General features: G+C 36.3%; 1 protein-coding gene across 11 annotated transcripts in view; it reads right to left on the bottom strand.

Moving 5' to 3' along the window:
- Positions 1–20,907, bottom strand: part of ATOSA (atos homolog A) — a 110,531-nt gene that overhangs the window by 55,388 nt on the left and 34,236 nt on the right. The window contains exon 1 of one of the 11 annotated variants that reach the window (XR_002138657.3): positions 6,336–6,507. The exons of 8 other annotated variants lie outside the window; for them this stretch is intronic. Coding sequence is in view for 2 of the 3 variants with exons in the window: in XM_019747068.3 (XP_019602627.3) it covers positions 6,336–6,372 (37 nt within the window). In the remaining variant the exon portion in view is untranslated. Of the gene's footprint in view, positions 1–6,335; positions 6,519–20,907 lie in introns of those variants that run through there. 2 more of the 11 variants (XM_019747068.3, XM_019747069.3) reach the window with 2 other exon arrangements.

Consider the following 20,907-nt stretch of genomic DNA (forward strand, 5'->3'; position numbering starts at 1 on the left):
GAGGGAAGAAGGGAGGCAGGCAGGCTAAAACTGTCAGTGAAGTTCAGCTCTTCTCCAGACAGCGATGGGAAAACAAGCTGCTGTGCTGCCTTCAAGTTGAAGACAGTATTATGGAGAGGATACAGAGAAGTCTAATTCATGGTGATGTGATAAATGATAACAGGGGAAGATCAGGGTATTATGGGAATGCTTAGATGGGAACTCAGTCTTGGACATCAGAAAAGGCTCCCAGAGGACTTGATATTTAAAATGTAAGAATTAGAACTAGTCAGTGTTATTGAGGAAATTTATTGATATCCATTTGTTCTATCTCATTCAAGTTCAGGCTGCCAGACTTTGCTTTTAGCCACGCCATCATAAATTCACAGGCACAAACTGAGAGCTACACAGATTTTATTCACTTTTTTCGCACCTCACTAACCCTATTTAATTTCATTGTTCTGGGTTCTGCATAAACCATAGACCTAATCCATCACTGTTTCAGGGCCTAAAAATCTTCAAGTAGGATATATATTGTCCTTTTCACTGTCCTTTGTGGGAATATTCCTGATTATATATGGTCTTATCACTCCACACTCCATGCAGAAAGAACCATGGGACAAAAAGCTGAGAAAACACTGTCACAGAAGAAAACAAAATCCTCTCTCAAAACCACAAATTGTAGATTTAGCTATACACTCAGAAGACAAGCCTGTGCTAAAATAACTACAATCCACTATTCTAGTGCTGTTTTGTTTTGTTCCAGCTTTACTAATCCCAGATAACTGGCACATAACTTTCCAAAATTATCCTCCAGCTTTACCTAATTTAGTCTTACATTTTTATCTCGTGGGAATATGGTTACAACATAGGCTGGTCCCAAAAAATACACTCTGTCCTTTCAATCTCCTTCCCTCTACCACATGTGTGACCCCTACTTCTAAGTACTCTCAGCGTTCATGTTTTCCACTGAGTGTGTGTTTGTATGTGTGAAACCCAAAACTCCTACAAAAATAAAAAGTGGATGGAATAGAGTTGTTTTTCATTAAGAGTTGAGAAACTTGAGCACACATAGTAAGATCAGTGCTGCTCAGTTCTCTCCAAGATGGGACTCAGTGACGTCGATAGCAGTGGACCTGTCATCTCTACCGCAGAGTGATTTTTGGAAGAGATTCCAGGTGGTAGCCTAAGGCCAAAGGAGTTCTTCTAGGCCTCCTGTCATCTCAGTCTACAACTCAGAGATGGCATGTAGATCCTGGGTACCTGAACACTGTATTCCAGGCCTGGTTCTCTCTCAGAAGCCCATCCAGAATACAGGGCCAACGCAGGAATATGGGGCCCTGCCCACGGCAAACCTGTCTGCAAGAATCGTAATGTAGGGAGTACCTGTGGGAACATTTACTATCTCCCTAGAAGCTATAAAACAGGTTCTCGGGCTCACTACTGAACACTTTTGTTGATACATACCCTTGAAGTCCTTATCCAGTCTATTTTAAGCCTCGATTTTTAAAAAGTGTTTATTCTCTGACTTGGTTTATTCTCATTAACAAGATTTCTCAACCTAAGAGAATTTATGGGCCTCTGGGTATTTTTCACAAATTATGTGTGTATATACTAGATGCATTTTTTTTTTCTCCCTAGCAAGTGGGTTGATAGTTCCCCAGAGTCTCAAAAGAGTCAGCACACTACACTGAGAAACACTAACATACTCGTAGTGACATCTGTTCTTTTCTGTGTGGATTTTTTGACTTAAGGTAAATATGCATTACCCAAAACAAAAACACCAATGCAATGCAATCAGGTAAAACCAGGATACTTATCTCTAAAAAGGCTCTTCTACCCTTTTTGTAGTTGCAAAATAAGTCTATGGACCCAATGCAGAAGCCACTTGGGCAGCCCTACTGGATACATTGACAGTGACAAAATGGAGTATACTTGGAAGAGATAGTCTTTTCTTTACATTTGTTAGTTCTCATTCTCAGTAAGTTAAACTGTATATTTAGCAAATTAGAGGGCTAAGTAATATAAATTTATGTAGGAATCACAAAATCCTAGCACTTGAAAATAGGAAAACCAGGATGGGAGCCCAGATTAAACCTCTCTCCCAAAATAACATAAAATTATGACTGCTCAAAGCAATGAAAATTCTGTGGTCAGTTGAAATTCTGTGTACTTATTAAAATGACAAGTGAAAGAGCATTTTCTGAACATTTGGCTTAGAAGTTTGAGTTTTCAAAATGTAGCCCTACACCACCAAATTTTTATTCCGGAAGTTCTTGTATTTCAAGACAGTTACATTCATCACGTATGAGAAATTTAATTTTTGGCTCCCAGGCAGCTGGCTTGTCCCTTGACATTAATATGGGTGGCAAATGCAAGGTCACCCTTAGCCCAATGCTTACTGAGGAATTCAAAAGAAAAGTCAGAAACAAGTTACTTCCCAGTAAACAAATCCTCAAAGGACTTAGCAACTCTAGTCAGTCAGCTCAGCATTTGTGGGCACTCACATGTGCTCACACACACACACCCCCAAAATCACAATACATCAAACAGCACACTTTTTTTTTTTTGCCTTCCCTGCTTTATTTATCGTTCCATTTCACTCATTATTTCCTTACCATTACTGACTATCACCTCTCTTCAGAGATTTAGTCATGTATTTCCCTACAAGCCGTGTCCTTTCTTCAGCCCAAATCCCTGTATTTCCATGACTGTCCAGATCATGAAGTACCTACCTTAGAAAACTGAGAAATCTAAAAGCACACTTGCATATATAAAGCCCATGAGGAAGTCCAAAAACTGTACTGAAAATTCTCCAAAATTTAAAAAGTATAATTTCAAAGAAAAGTTTATTATAAGAAAGTATCAGGTATGATTGAGTCTTAACACTGAATCACTAATCTATGGAGTTTTCATACATTCTTTCAATTTAAATTCCACAATTACCCTAAGGCCTCATTATATTGATGGGGAAACTAAGACTCAAAGAGGGGAAACCATGCCCAGTATCATACAGTTAAATACTAACAAATCATACAGGGTAGATAAGACAAGCTACCCCAAATTCGAACCTAAAACCAAACCAAAACAAAACAAAACACAAAAAAAACACCTCAAAATATTAAGAAAATAGAAACCAATTTAAATTTTAATGGGCAAATTTAGCAAAACAAATGTTAAAAAACAGGGACACAGAGAACTGATTGGTAGAGTTCCCCTTTCATATTATGGATGACAAGAATCTTATAGCAAAATCTGAGGCCCAATTACATGAGCCTTATTTTTCTTTCCCTATCTTGACTGCTTACTGTAATTTATCATTTTAATGTCCCTGGGCTTATCACAAACCTTATAATTCAAATCCTTTGATGTTCAGAAGTCTTTGAATGAATAAAATTGAGGAGATTAAGTAAAGAATAAGAAGATATTTCCAGTTTCTCAATTAACAGTCATCAAGCTACCACTTGTAACTTGGCCTCATCACAAAGGATTATATAATCAGATTCAAGCAATAGTGCAAACAGCTATATTTTTAAAACTTGGTCAGGCCTTTGATTTTAGATACAGTGACATCTGAAAACAATAAAAAAAGGATTTACTATACTCTTGCAAAAACAACCTAGTTTATGCAATAGCACCGTTGCCACGTGAAAACGCCTGACAAAATGTCAAGACTAAATTTCCATGCCCAGTTGACTCTGACAATCAAATAATTTTTGGATTCAGAATATGAACAAGAAATGGAATTTCTGCAAGGAAGAGTCAAAGAAACATTGCATCACACAGCATACATACAGGAATCAAATATTAGGGATAATACTTGAAGTAGGAATGATTAAAAAGATTTCACAGATTTCTAGAGAAAAATAAAAACTCAGCTTGCTACCCCTTCCCAACCTGAGATTTTAAATTACAGAATTTTTTTAAGAACAGTAAATAAGATGTTATTTATATAATACTGCCTGGTGATTGCAAAATAAACAAAAATAATTTATTTTATTTAAAATAAAATCAGTTATAGCAATCACTGCATCTGATAAACATGAGCTTTTCTACTTGCTATTCTTTATTAAGAGGCCAAGACAAAAAAGATATCATTATTTTTGAGAACTAAAGTATTTTTCTATTTGTAAGTACACAAAGCTATAGCCAATTTAAAGGTTTGACATAGACTAATACAAAATTCTATTGTCAAATAATAGATAAATTCAAAAAGTTGAAACAGTCTAGCAATTTTACTACATTTGACCAAATTATAAATATCAGTTATTATCCTGTGGTTTTGATACTGAACCGGAACTTTCATATGTTTCAGTGTGAAAAAAACATCTTTCGGTGCTGAGCCCAGGAATAAAATCTGGGATTCCGTCAAGATTATTCCTCCTGCAACCCAATGGCAAAGCTTTTGTGTGACACAGCAATGGACCCAACTTTCCTGCCAATATCACGTTCCTTTATCGTTGGCAGCTGTATGAATGAAATCAGCCCACTTTTGTAAATCTATTAATTCTTAAAAAATAAATCAAGGGGAAAAGAGTAGCAAGCCAATTCAAGCAAAACTTTAGTTTTCGTGGTTCTATAATTTAAAACAGGGAATTGATAAAAAAGTAATTGATGAGAGTGATAGCTCAAAAAATGGAAATAACTAGATTGACCTGCATACAGTTAATTAATGAGTGTGGGTCCTCTCAACATAACTCTGCCTCCCATCTCTGCCTCCCTCATAGCTCATCTTCTGCAAATGAGTACTTTATATTGTGGAGGCCCCCAAGTCCAAAATATAATAGCTTTCTTCATTTTGCTATAATTTGTGTAACACCTGTGAAGTTCAAGTCTTGGGCTACACCTAACAAACTGGAAAAACAGAAATGCCAGTCTTTTAAAGTTTATCAGCATATAGGTTCATGTGTGACACGTTTTTAATGTTTAAGCACAATTTATTTTGTAAATTTGCATCTACTATTTGAATTCTTTAAGTTAATATAAGTATTATACATATATGTATCATTAAAAATGATCAGTAATAGCAGGAGATATATTTTGAGTTCTTTTCAAAGAAAAGAATTATTTCACCTCACTTATCAAATAATGCTGGCACTGATTGCTAAGCCTTCCTAATGACAGGTACTTCTTGAAAAGAACGTCAAAATCAATCCCATTCCAAAATATATCATTTGTAGAGAGAAGAAATAAAGTTTGAATAGTAACTTTGAATTTATATTAACACTAATTTTATTCATCAGACATAAATCACTGAGTGAATTAAAAAGGAGCCACTTACATAACCAGGTGAAACTGAATGAGCAAAAGAAAATTGTTCCTAAATGGGCAATATGCTAATTAGCCTTCTGTATTGCTTTAATTAATTTAAAAGAATCATTAGCTAAATCAACTATGTAAACTATAATTTCACAGTATTTGAGAACATGTAAAAAAACTTTTGTTTATCTAAGATATTTTAAAACTTTCCTATAATCAGTTGGATAAACTGGTTTTTCTAAATCCCATAAAAACAAACTGTAACCCATATTCTGTTCAATTATTATAAATATTGAATTAAGGAGGTTTAATTTAATAAGATTCTACTATATTGCAGTATTAACTAAGTCAGTTATTACAGTCAAGAGGCCTACTTTAATTTTAAAATGTGACCTTAACCATTTGTGGTATGTTGTCTTCAAAATCCTTTATTTTTCAATTTTCTATATGGACATTTAATAGAACACGCCACTGACTCTGCGGTTGGATTATACTACTATCCTTTATCTGAACTGCACAGAACTAGTCAACGGATCAAATAATTAAGAGATTCTACAATTTGAGGTAGCATCGTCAGAAATCCTTTATAGAAAGATAGCACATCAATTCCTTACACTATGTCAAAATTCTCACTATGCTATAGTCTGACAATCTCTTGTCAAATTCATAAACAATAAATTTCAGTTAAAAATACATAACTTACTTTAAATACATTCTCCTTAACAGATTTTATTTTAAAAAACACCTTCTGCCTCCAAATACAGTTAGTGCTTCTGGCTAACCTATTTTCTTCCCAGTACTCTCATTTTTATCTTATTTCCTCCCCATTAAAGTGAGCACATTGTATTTTGGTTTCTTTTCTTCCTACTCATTGTTCAGATCAGAATTTTAATAATCTTTAAAGCAATGCTGTTCAAAGAAAACAGACTATCTGAAGCTAGAGAAAATTCCTTAAGTTCAGTGTTTTTCAAAGTGAGATCATTTTTCTAGACCGATTTATTAAAAATCCATGCAAAGCAAACACCACAACTGGTAAACAGCTACAGAAAATTGGAAGCTTAAAAAAAAAAAGCCATTAAAAACACTTCATTACACACCTTCTCTGTGAAGCCCTTTGTTTCCACTGAAAACCATACTGGAATCTTTGTATAAAAGAAGTTGCCTTCTGGCTGTCAATTGCTATACAGTCAGTAACTGAGGGATCCAGATGTCTGCAGTGGTTAAAACAAATGTTCAGTGGTGGGTGCTGATTCCGCTTCCCTCTGTGTAAGGTTTTTCACAAAGGCAGCAGAGTAAGAGCGCACATAGCAACAGCACTCACAGCTGATTGGACAGAGTGTGCTCAGCCGCCCTGCTTGCTGGGTCCACTACGGCTTCCTGTCTACTTGGCAGCACTATTCTGTTGTTGTCTTTGCTCCTCTTACCAACTCAGCTGTGTTTAGGCAACTTGAAAGGAAAGAACAGTAGAGCGATAATGAGAGTATTCTAGCATGAGCCCCTAGCATGTGTGTCTCTAGGTGCTTTAAAAAAAAGAAATTCATAAGGCAAACATTTTTGTCAGTGTTTCACATAAAACTGAGGACAAAGGGGGTGGTGCAGAGAATCAATTTATTATTTCGCATTTCAAGTAAATCAGGTACTGTCAAATGAAACCCCCTGAAAACACAGAAATACACATCTAACAACAATTAGAATGAAGCACCAACATCCATCTACATAGAACTATGAACTACTTCACAATCAACTTCACAAATTCCTACAAAAGCACAAACAGTTAATTAAAATGGGTGAGGGCCTAAAACAGTCCCCCCACAAATTTATGCAGTGCCTTTTAAGAGGGCAAGAAAAACTGAGGTTAACAGATTGATTAGAAAGATTTAAAAAGGAAAAACAATCAGCTACTTAGAAACTGACAACAATAAATGATTTAACTAGGTATTTGCATTAAAATCTCTTCTTACATAAAACAGCAATGACATTTAGCCTGGAATCATTTCTTTTCTCTATCATAAAATTACCTGAAGATACAAAGGCATAGGAGATTTTTTTCAGGTTTCAACTACTGGGCTCCAATACACTAGTTAGCACTATCCACAAGCTTTAAAAACAACAACAAAAATCCCTCCCCTACTTACAAAGATGTTTGGGGGAGTCAATGCAAGCAGTAGGAGATAAACAGATATGAAGGATCAGGCAAAAACACTCATTTAGGAAATACTTTCCCCGGACATCACATAAACTAGGGTAGTGTTTTTTAAACTTTTCAAGCAATGGAACCATTTTTACTTGCAGTTTTCCAATAAAATGCATTATTAGTGGTGGTCTTGGGATTTTTATACAGGGGAGGTCTGTGGGAGTAGGCAGAGACGGCAGCCGAAGCACACTGTTTATTACTCAGATCTTTGTTTATGTGGAGTGTCTTGGGGGTAGGGAGCAGAGGCTGATGGAAATGTTGGCTCTATTAAAGCACCCCATGAGCACCACAAGGCTATTTTTAAATGAGAGGCCACCAACAACACTGCAGTTTCCTATCAGCCCCAGAATCCACAAGATTCCTACCCCTGTAAAGGCTCTTAGGATCCCTGGAGTTCTACAGTATACAAATAAGAGTACACAGTCTAAACCTGTGAGAGTTAAATCTCATTATTACCGTAACGTAAAGAAAGAATCTGATCTGATTGCTGGCTCCACAATGAGCCAGAGGGACAGCTGCTAAGCCCTCGGAGAAGCAACGTGAAGGAAGATGTGGTTGGGAACACAGCAAGTCTGTGAGGTAAGGGACTCAAAGAATGGCCTAGTAGACAGAATAAGGATTTTGGAGTTAGGCCAACCAGCCTGGATTCAGAACATGAACCTGCCATTTACGAACAGTAAGACCCTACCTAGAAAAATTACTGAACCACTCTGAGCTTCAGTTTTCTTATCTATAAAATAGCTAATTCACAGGGCTACTGTGAAGGCTAAATAAAGGGTGCTCTCTGCCAGCCACACTGGACTTCTGCTTACTAAGGACCCTTAAGCATCTTCAAAACTTAAGAGTCTTTGCAAATACCATTCCTCTTCCACGAGGAGCGGTCTTCCACAACCCCCTCGATTGATGTCTCAGCTTAAATTTCTCTTCTCCAGGGCAGCTTTCCTTGACCCAAGACTAGTCTCAGGCTCTCTGTACTTTCTTCTTAGTACTTAGCTCATAAAATGTTAAATAATTATTTGCAAAATGACTGGTTTAATAACATTTCTTCCACCACACTGCAAGTGCTTTAAAGGGAGGTACTATGTTTGTCTACATTACTGCATACCTAGCACCATGCCAGGTTTACATATATATACTATTTGATATCACAACCATGGGAGGTAAACAGAACAAGTATCATTATTTGTACTTGTTAAGTAAGAAAATCAGCTCTAAAAGTCTGTTTACTCAAGTCATACAATTGGAAGTCAAAGGAAATAAATTTTTTTTAAATTTTTGGATAAATAACTTTAAAATTCAAAATTAACCTCCTCCTATGTCTTTCCAAAAAGGATAATATATAATCCCTAAATTGTTTGGGGATATTTCCTTTCAGTTTTAATCCTTAAACTTTTAGTTAAAGCCTAATGATAGCCTATATCTATAATCTAAAACTATTTGTTAACATCATATACAAAGAGAACTTACAAAAAAAATATTCAATTTAGTCAGAAACATGTAATCATAAGTGAATAAAATGCACTCCAAGAGATGTGCTTCTACCTTCAAAAAAGCAAAATCCAATGAAGAGATTTATTTACTGAAATGCTTCTTCTGTGCTGCCAGTTTGCCAATAAATTTCAAAAAGGCACTTTATATAATTCTGAAGTATGCCTGCTTTTCTCTGATTTGTTCATCTTGGCATACAAAGCTATAAATGAGTATGCTATAACATAATGGCACATTATCTACTTTGTAGATCTCAACAGTCTACAAGTTAAGAATCTGAATACTATGAAATTCTACACTAAATGTTAGTCTCAGGTTATCAATTCTCAACTGCCAACCATGAAAACCCTCTATTCCCCGGCACCCCACCTAGCATGGTCATAATTGGGTTCTCCAAATGGGCTAGTTCAAGAAATATAAATTACTTATATTACCCTAATGCAAGGAAATAAATAGGAAAGCAGATCTTCCGTAAGTTTTCTTTAAAGTACATATTCCGAATATAAAATGGAATCATTTCAAGTATCAATTGTTTCAAATTATCTATGCTCTCTGTTAGATGAAATAATTGAGAACTATCTACTTTTTAAGATACTTTAGAGCTAATCATGCTGGCTTGGACACTTTCTAAACAAAAAGAAATACTGCTAGAAAAAACAAAAAACCCATCAAAAGTTAATGATTAAATAGCTACCGTATTATATATGTAAGGCCTATGGGCTTGGCATGCTGCTAATTCCTTTACGAACCCATCTCCTCTAACCCTGTGGTTCCTATGCCCACAGATGAGGAAACTGGCTTGCTCCTTGCCCAAGTAACCAGAACTAAGTGGGCAAGGCCAGGATTCAAATTTGGTCTTCCTGATCTAAGAACTTAAACACTGTCATCCTTTCCTTAACAATTCCTCTCTTATATACACTTCCATAAGGCAAGTATGGCATGACGTAAGAATAAAGTTTAAATACAGTAATCTCAAATTAACATTTTTCATTTATTACTCATTCAATAACCAGCACTACAGCCCCATTACACCCCAAAACTCTCTGTCAATGGCATACTACATATAATACAGGAAAACAGGATTTGACTGCCTCACAGGGAGCCAGGCTGTAGCTATAGTGTGATCACTACATGAGGACACGATAAAAGGTTCATTCTGTAGAACTTCACTATTTCATGATCACAGATCACATACCTAAACCAAGAAGATAAAGGAAGCAGGAAAGAACACTGAACCAAGAACCACGGATCTGAGTTCTAAACTAAAGTCTACCTCTAATCAATTTTATGATCTTCAGCAATTCTCTAAAATTACTCGTTTTTAAATCAGGAATCCTTCTCTTTTTTTTTTTTCTTTTTGCCCGCAAGGTTGATATGTTGTAAGGATCAAATAACATAGGCTAAAATGGTTGTGAAAATAGCAACATGCTATACTAATAGGATATCATCATCCCTGGTGGTCTTCTAGGAGATAGCACTGTAAAATCTGCACAAAATCCAACCTCATTACTGGAAAGATCCTTCAAAACAGCACAATATAATGGAGAAGAGTCAGGGGCTCAAGTTCTTCCCACTGAACAAGCTGTGCTGTCAAATTAGTTAACCTGTTTCAATCTAGTTCTTCATCTGTAAAGTGGGAATAACAATTTCTCTAAGAGTTATAAACAACCTAGCTCAGTACTTTGCTCTGGAGCAATTTAGGTTTCCTCTTTTCTTCTGCAAACATCAGGACTACAGGATGTTAATAAAGGGTGAATGTGCATGCATACACACACCCACGCAGACACACACACCCTGACAAATAAAGGGCAATACATTGACAGTATCCCATATTAATAACGAAGGGGGTGAAATTTAAACCTTGACTAGCAAAGAAAGATTTTCATGACACTAATATTTTTTAAGTTTCTTAAACATGTCACATTTCACAACACATTTCACAGCTCAATCACTAATTTGCAAGAAAGACTAAACAACAGCTAAAATGTAACATCATTACCAGTTTTGGAAATTTAGGGTTTTTCTCATTAAATCAGTTTTTATTCAAAAACAAAATGTTATGCTGTTAGGTCAGTTCTGGGACAAATTAAGCCATAATAAATTACATTAATTTCCACTTGCATGGAGATTCCTAGCAATCATTATTGCTGAAATGATTACCCCGTGATTTGTATTCTTTATGACACGGTACAAATAAGGCAAGTAGCCAAACAGCGATCCAAGAATACTGTGCTTTTAAGAGCTAAAATACTTCTTAATTTTAAAATATTAAAAAGTACCAAAGAGTCTTAATTGGGGTTCTCATCTTTCAAAAGATTTTGGGTTATGATGACCTAAATTAGTTCCAGGAGCAGAGCTCTGTTTACAAAATCTAAGATCTTGGAGAGAAGAAAATGTTCTAGCCTGTTTTTTTTGGCATCATTTATACTACATTGTTTAAAATGAGCTAGAACAGGGGTTATTTATAATCTAAGCTACCGGACACACACTTTGTTTAATAATATCTTGTACACACAAGTCAAATTTAATAAGTATCAAGATCAGGTGTAAGAATTCACTTTCAATATCCTATATACTTAGTCTTTATAAATTAGTATCACCATTATTACATAAAACGTGTGCCAAGATGCGCAGGGGTTCCCCTTTACCTATACCCATACTTCTTTAAAGACATGTTCTGGGATGTTGTTAATCTCCTGCTATTATTTTATAAAGAATGGTATGTTTGATTCACTCTTAAAAATCTAGAACTTGGTTAGAGCATGGTGCTAACAACACCAAGGTTGCCTGTTCGATCCCCGCATGGGCCACTTTGAGCTGCGCCCTCCTTAAAAACAACAACAACAAAAATCTAGAACCAGTAATTAATTTTTCATTCTGATAAAATGATGTTTTACTAAAAGTATTTCCACGGACACAATGTATGTTACATTTACCTGTCCGTCTGACATCTGTAATTTTGTGAAATATTTTGTAGATGAAGAAATTAAATCATAAGAGATTAAGGTAGCTGGTGGGTTATCTAGTTGAATCACCTAACCCAGGTTTAATTCCAAGTCCTGTTTTGTTTTTTTCCCACAACTACCTATCACTGGTAGGTGTCACTACCTCTACTAATTATGCCAATGGTTATACAAATGACAACTTCTGCATTTTAAATTTTGGAGAATGTGAGCTGAAATCTGATAAAGTAAACCAGTTGTGTAGAATTAAGTAAACCTCATGTAGCTTTACGAAAGAATCAATTGTTAAGTCCCCAAAGTTTTAATATTGTTTGTTTGCATTTTTTTAAATTTGCTAATTTCAGACTATTTGATATAGTCTTATTTCCAAATGATGATTAAACTCTTCTGGCTACCTATAACCCCTCAAACTCTGATGTACCTAAAACTGAATTAATTTTTCCCTGAAGAAGATGCACTATTATTATCATTCCCAATTCCCTAAGCTAACAAACTTTGGAGAGAATTAAAATAGCCATTGATTATGTGTTTATTAAGTGCCTGGCACAATCACTTTACTCAGGGTATGTCACTATAAGAAACAAACAAGAACCTGTAAAATGAATACCATTATTATCTCAATTTTAACCAATGAGAAAACTGAAACCCAAAGAAGTTAGGTAATTTGATCAAGCTTACATAAAGCAGGTGACAAAACCAGAATTTGAACCCAGGTCTTTCTAGTTTTTCTAAATGCTAAATAAAATAATCTGTAGGACTAAATGTGCTGGGCAATGAATTTAAGGTGTTGGGACTATCATTTTATTTTTAAACAAAATAGGGAAAAGAAAAGATCAGCCACCATTTCATGAGCAAGATTGAGTAAAGGCTTTTCTTGTTTGGAAAGAGGGTGTGTTGTTATGGGACAGCAACATTAATTGCCTTTGCAATTGTGGACAATCAAAAAAAATTAAAGCCACTGCTTCGTGTGATAATCTCTCAATTACCACTATCATGTACATTGTCCCCAAATAGGTATTTGGTTCTACCACAACACATTCAACCAACATGGACCCCGGAAGTATATATAATATTGAAGGTTGATATTACGTTTTATTTTACTAAATAGAGTTTGAGAAAGAAGTACTTACTAGAGATTTACAACCACAATTCACACGCCTCCCAGGCTGCCATAATTCAGTTCTACAAAACCTTCTTTACTAGAGATGACATTACACTACTAGAGACACCGATGTATAGAGATCCCAAAGGATTCAGAATATAACTATTGAAACTACTGAGTATAGCTTTTGTGTAGAGGGAGACAGCAGTTTTCTTTTTCCTCACACAAATGCAACAGTCAATTTGCCTATGAAAGCTCTCCATTTTCAACACAATGTTAGTTTATACAATTATTTTACCCAGCAAGCCAATGGAGAGTACTTATCATTTGAATACCTCAATAGTTTCTAACCTTTTATACCAGGAATGTTTCAGCTGCATTGCATACAGGAAGTCAGTGAGGCCTCATGAACTAAGCACCTCATTTGAATCCTGCACTTACTGAGAATAAATTTCCACTGCTCACTCAGAAACAAAACAAAACAGAACATCCAACACACACACACACTCAAACCAAAAATACCTGAGACCACCACAGGTAGAAAAGAATAGTGAAATAGTGAAATGTAGGAATTCTGTAAGTCTGTACCAGCCATCTGATACTCTTTTCCTCTTGGGTTCCTTCCCCTACTCCCCTGCGGTGCCTGGTCCATAACAGCACATGGTAACCACCAGTCTGGACTTGTCTGTTGACTCAGGAAGAAAAGTCAGGAAAAACTACATTTGAATACAAGTTCCAGAGGCCTGAGGCCATGTTAGTTCTTGTTCATCATTTGATTTCCAGCACATATGTGCCAGGCACATAGCAGGTGCTCAATGAATATTTGTTTCAGAGAAAAGAGGGAAAGGAATCCAAATGTCTCAATTTTACTATATTTAACAGTAAATTCTAAAAATATTAAGTCATTTTACCCATATACAATGTAATCACTAATTTAATATAGTATTTATCTCAAAAGGCCCTGTTCATTAGAATTTGGGTGACTTTGAATAAAAGAACATTTTGTCAATATATGTGCGTTTCGGTAGAAACATTTTAGAAATCAAGCATTTCTGAAACAAAATCCAAGTGTTTTGTACTAAATCAAAGCAAGCAGTCCATGCTGTCGATCCCTTGAATTAGGACAAGAGTCCACATAAATCATAAAATATGAGGTTCACTAGCCTACAGAACACAGCTGGAGCAAATTGTCTATGTCAAACTATACGTAAGCTATCTAAACACAGAATGAAATACAGTTGACTGCTGAACAACATGGGTTTGAACTGCACGGGTCCACCTATACACACATTTTTTTCATAAATACGTATAGTACTATAAATGTATTTTCTCCTCCTTACAGTTTTTCTTAATAACATTTTCTTTTCTCTAGCTTACTTTATTGTAAGTATACAGTACATAATACATGTAACATACAAAATATGTTGACCAACTATTTATGTTGTTGGTAAGTCTTCCAGTGAACAGTAGGCTATCAGTAGTTTGGGGGGAGACAAAAGTTACATGCGTATTTTCAAAGGTATGGGAGGCAGTCAGCACCCCTAATCCCTGCATTGTTCAAGAGTTAACGGTACACGTTAATGGAAAACAAGATTTGAATGCACTGGCAGGACAGCAAAATGGCTAATAATTAGAGTGACCACGAAATTCTTTGTCCAAACAGTGACATATTTAGAGTGAATGGAGACAATTGTGAAATAGGTATGAACACAGGACAACAGGCATAAACCAGGACCATCTCAGGTAGCATTTAATCCATCCCATTCTCCAAGAAAATCTGAACTTCATGGTACAGTCAAATACAGATATAAAACAGTTAACTCAAACCACTTTAATTTTTTTAATGATTTTGCTTCATGAAACTCATTGATGTGAGTCAAAATATAAAGTTTGTGATATTTCCTATTTGAAATGCTTCATAACTGTGTGTCAGTTTGTTTTTTCAAATGTCCTTTAAAAAAAGTTACCGTATGCAACTCACTGCATCTAGGTTACTCTTGTCTGAAGGGAGGGGAAAGATGAAATCCTTCCCCACGAGGTACTGACAATGATTAAGCACGCAACAGGCGCTTAAATGTTTTTTCAAGCATCTAGTAAATGTCAACTCCGTGCCAAGCCCCATGACAGATGTGAGGGATACAGCAGGGAAGAAGTCAGATGTCCCTGCCCTTGAAGAACAAATAACAACAACAACAAAAGGTGAAAGAGACAGTCTCAAATGAGCAAAGGAAGGATGCACGAATTGTTGTGTCCTGGTTTTCCTTCAGTTCCTGGTGCATGCCAGGCTCTTTCTAAATTCAGGACCTTGGCACATACTATTCCCTTGGCCTGAAATGTTCTTCCCCTCACTCCTTACACAGCTGGCCCCTTCTTGTCCTCGCCTCACTTTCTCAGGCAGGCTTTACCTAATCATCCTAACTAAAGGGGGTTGATCCTGCCCTCAGTCACCCTCTTAGCTTCTGTGTGTTTCCTTCAGAGCACTTAGAATGTGTTCTTACCTTACTCGTTGAAGAAATGGTAGTATATTCACATTAGTAGGTAACATTTATTGAATATTTCCTCAGAATCAAATACAATTCTAAGCACTTTACATTGATTACCTCATTTAATCATTATGCCAGTAATAGGTATTATTACTAGCCGTTTTTCACATGATAAAACTAAAGACAAGATTTCTTCCAGACTTCTAAATAATAAGCTTACACTGATATTTCTTGATTTTTAAATTTTAGACATTATCTCTAAATTCTGATTTCTTTATACTGTATTCCTTTCTCTTTTTAGCATCTTAGTTTCAAGGATGAAATATGTCTTTCATTACTGAGTCTATTTCCACTTGACTTTCTTATACAGGTACGTATATATTAACTGCAGAACAATGTTAAAATATAATCACCTAGCCATTGTTTCTTTCAAGTTCCTTGAAGAAGGCCGGAAGGCAATTACATCATTTCTGTTGCCAGAACCTAGAGGTAATTGTGTTCTTGCTATAGGCAGCGTAGTATAGAAAATACTGAACTGGCTAGGAGGAAATTTTGAGTTTTACTTTTGTAATTGGACAGATTACTTCTTCTTCTCTGGACTTTATGTTTTCCCAACTGTAAAAATGAAAGAGACACATGCTCTCTAAAGGGAACACTAATCCCTCATGTAGTACAAAGAATGGTGGCAAAGGGAAAACAGAAATAACCCCTCCAATTCACCATAGTCTACATGCTATCCCTTAAACACCTTAAATGTTCAGAATGTCCTCTAGTGTCCTCTCCCTCTCAATCTCTGTAAAGTTCCATCTTTCCAAATCATAACTGCCTTTTTTTTCCTTCTAATTTTAAGTGTGTTTTTCCAGGACCCATCAGCTCTAAGTCAAGTAGTTGTTTCCATCTGGTTGAGGAGGGCACAGCTCACACACTGGGGATCGAACCGGCAACCCTGGTGTTACGAGCATCACGCTCTAACCAACTGAGCTAACTGGCCACCCCTCATACCTGTCTTTTAAGGCTCAGTACAGCTGCTGTCTCTGCCAAAGGATACCCTCTGCCCTGGAATTAATCGCGCCATCTGAAATTAATCATTCCCTATGAACGCTGATGGTAGACATGACTGTTACCATTTATTCAGTTATCAAATGTCTTGCATTATATTTGTGTAGTTATCTTATTTGATACCCAATAACCTTGAGAAGTGGTCATAAGTATCCCTGTTTAGAAACAAAAGTTGACACTGGGGAATTAATTCTTAGGGTTACCAAACTAACAAATCACAGAAAAAGAACATGCTACAACACAATGACACTAAAATGCACGCAAGCATTCATTCGACATTAAATATTTATTGAGCAGCTACTAACTGCCAGGCACCAGTCCACACGTGGGGAAACAGTAGTGAACAAACTAAGTTCCTGCCCTCATGAAGCTTACATTCTTAACTGGGGAGAAAAACAAAAAAGCACATAAATAAACAGAACATCAGGTTAAGCATGGGTAAGGACTATGAAGAAGAGTCACGCAGAGTAAAGAGAACAAAAGAGCTGCATTCTTTCTGATAGGATGACCAGGGAAGTCTTCTTTGAGGAGGTGACAACCGAGCAGAAAGTCAAATGAAGTAAAGGACAGTCATTGAGACTTGTATTCCTACAGAGGACAGCAAATGCAAAGGCCCCCAGTGACAGTGTGCTTGTGGTGACTGAAGAACAGCAAGATCAGTGTGCCCAGAGTGCAGGGAACCTTAGAAGGGTACGAAGAAAATGAGGTCACAGAGGTAGCCTGAAGCTTTAGATGAAAAGTATAATTCTTCCCAATTCAAATATAATTTTCTTTCAATTGAAAAAAAAATCTTGAAATTTCAATTATTTTCCCCTTAAATCCACTTTGTCTAAGTCATGTTTGTTTTTAAGCTAAATAAGGAAAAACTGCTAAAATCTTAAATACTGAATTTACATGACCTATTTTTTTTTTTCCTAAAGCCAATAATTTTATTCACTTCTTTTACAAATTCTTATGGGGCATTCTAAAACCTTTCTAAATGTCCAATATCAGGGTCTAACTCCCTTTCTGTAACAGGAAGCAACTTACTTCCTTCAAAGGCAGTGTGTGATAATAAAGATAATATTAGGATGACTAGGGGAATATGAATGTAAACTGCACACTGGATATTAGTATCATGTCAATGTTAGATTTGAGTGTGATAACAGAATTGCAGATATGTAGGAGAATGTTATTTTTAGGAGATACATGAAGTGGCGTGATGATGTTTAACAACTGGCTCTCCAGAGGAAAAAAGCCTTGTTTGTAGCAACATCAATTTCCATTGCTGATTTTTATTAAGCAACCAACTTGACGCAGACTTGGGAAGAAATGTACAAAATCAGCTTTTACATTGCTGATACCAGCCAGCTCCATGTATACAGGGTTGAAGTATTATGATGTCTGCAACTTACTCTCAAATTATAAAAACAAAAATTTAAAAAAAAAATTTTTTTCAAAAGGGGCCCGCCCAGTGGCTCAGGTGGTTAGAGCACTGTGCTCCTAACGCCGAGGTCACAGGCTCGATTCCCACATGGGCCAGTGAGCTGCGCCCTCTACAGCTAAGATTGTGAACAACAGCTCTCCCTGGAGCTGGGCCACTGTGAGAAGTTGGAGGTTGGCGAGAGCAGCGGGTGAGGGGCCCACCAACGACTGGCAACTGACTGCCTCAGCCAGGGGAGCGCAAGGCTCATAATACCAGCATGGGCCAGAGAGCTGTGTCCTACACAACCAGACTGAGAAACAACGGCTTGCACCAGAGTGGGGGGTTGGGGGGAGGGAGGAGGGTCAGGGAGGTGGAAGAAAGGGGAATAAAAAATAAAAAACGAAAGAAATCTCTATGTCTTTCTATCTAATAAATCTACCTATCCACCTATCTATTGAATGAGAGATAAAAAACAAAAGAGGTAAAATGTTCAGAATCTATGAAAAGTTATTTGGATGTTATTTGTAAGATTCCACTTTTCTGTGGCTTCGAAATTTTAAAAACTTAAGATGTAAATTAAATTACAGAGCAAACAAAGTAGGGAAGTTTAAAGAAATCCTATGGCTAATTCTTCTGTAAAATGAATAAATCAGAATTTACTGTATATCAGTATCCTTCCATCGAGTATACAAAATATGATATAGAGGTCTAACCTAAAGTTAGTTTTAAGACCAAACCTCAGAAACAAAAAGCAATTTGCCAATAGTAATGCTAAAGTTACACATTCTCTTATTATAAATTTAAGTAGAAATGACCCACTAAATAATGTGACAAACCATGTTATCTCTTCACAAAAGAAAACTGGTGATTTGGTTAAATAGTATAAAGAATTTTCTAAATGTTGGGATAAAGTTTTATAAATGGCCTGATTTCAGATATTAATAGCAAATTTTAATTCCATTCAAAAACATATAAACTCGGTAAGTAGGAAAATAAAAAAATGGAAACTTTATGTTAATTTGAAATGTTAATCCCCAACTATAAATTGGTTGTGCTTCCAAAAGGGGTAAGCTTTTAAGCTGAAATAACGGTCATATTTGGAATAATTATTATTATTTATAAATAACGTGAGTTATGATTAGATTCCCAGGCTAGCCTACCAAAGTTTAACCTAAAATGACCACTCCTTGCAGCATCACGGAACAAATCTAAATTCTGAGTCACAGTAGTAGGACCATGTTCCAAGCACTGAATCAATCCTAAGTAATATTCTGAAATAAAGGAAAAACCAATTTGGGGCACTGTCTCACCACTCTAATATTTTCCATCAACCTCCTCCTAGTGTCCACCTATGCCCCAATCTCTGCCCTAGTGATGCTCTAAGTGCTCATGCAGCATGTTATCACCCAGAAATAGTTGGTGTGCTCCAGTTACCTACTTTCCTTCTCCCACTGCATATGCATTACAGATGTATAGTTCAATGCCAGTTTTGAGTTCCTCTGGTTGTGTATTGCAGCATACAAATTTCAGAGTGACACAATAAGGGTCTGTTGATCTCTTATGCCTATTTTGATTAGCTTTTACAACCGAGCATTGGAACACTCATCTTCTCAATGCAGCTGGTCCAAGTTGTGTATTCTTGGAAGTAAAACACTTACCAATCCCTACCAGGCATATGCTACCTAGGTGCTGAGCCACAGGTTCTCAGTTCATCTTTCCCACAATCCTGAAAGTTGATGGTGTTAGAACAAAAAAACTGAAGTTCAGACAGGCTGTGTAATTTGCTCAAGGTAATCTGGTAAGTGCTGAAGTTAGAATTTCTAAGTTTGACTGTAAAGCCTTAGCATCTTAACTCTTTCTGCTTTACAACACGATGGTAAGAAGGGCCCTATGGAGTTAATTTTATACCAAAACACGGCCATCATTTCAACAGTCCCTAAAATGTATAACTAAATATACATGTATTCTTGAAAATGAACTTCTAGTTGGTATAATGTCAAGACAACAAAGAGGAACTTTAAAAATAATAAAAATCAGGCACTGTGTAAATGGATATTTTCAGACAGAGTAGCCCCGACTAAGACGCAGCTGGCTGTGCTTGGTGGCATCTGGCCCTCTGCTCACCTGTGTAAACTACCTGCCCATAGGGTAAACTAGTCGACCTAATATATGCATGTACGTAGCACTTCACAGCTTACAAAGTTCTCTGACACATCATCTGACCTGAAGTTCAGAAGTAATACTTTGAGCCCGGGACATTTCACAGATAAGAAAACAGGTTTAGGACTTAAGTCATAAAACCTGTGACAATGGATCACAAATGTAAACTTTAAATCCTTTGAGTCTTTTTCCTGTTAACCTATCCTACCTACTTGTGCTTGTAAACCTGAAGTTCTCCAACCAATTTAATCTCTCTTGCTCAGAAACAGCAAGAGGAGCAAATTCAGCATGGTGGATGGAGGGCAGAGAGCTTCCAACAAATGTGTGTGTGTGGATCCTCTGTTAATCAGATATATATAAACGGGGACCACCTATACCAAATAGCTTTTGCCTACTCCTTAGTTATTTTACAGTGTTTTATTTCAATTCAGTGAGAGTTAATCAGTTTAAATATATATCGTTCCTTTAAGTAAATTACAGGCAAGTATATTTTAAGTCTATTTTTTTTTAAATTGGGTATACAGTTGTGATAATAGCCTAACAGTCAATAATGCAAACAAATCCCTTAACTAGCAGAACTTGGTATGAGTGAAACAATGATTGCTGATCATCTGCTTCTACTCCTATTTGATGCACAAACGTTGAGACATACTAGTCATTCATTCTTTCCACAAATATATATTTAGCACCTCCTCTGCACCTACAATGCATCTACCATGCATAAAGAACAAAGATGCTGGCCTCAGGGAACTTAGAGTCTTGTTGTGGAGACAGGCAATAAGCAAAGGGGGGGGGGAGTACAAGATGTGGTAAAT

Source organism: Rhinolophus sinicus, chromosome 3 (assembly GCF_057876585.1).
Source record: "Rhinolophus sinicus isolate RSI-liver-muscle chromosome 3, RSI-T2T, whole genome shotgun sequence".
Taxonomy (NCBI): domain Eukaryota; kingdom Metazoa; phylum Chordata; class Mammalia; order Chiroptera; family Rhinolophidae; genus Rhinolophus; species Rhinolophus sinicus.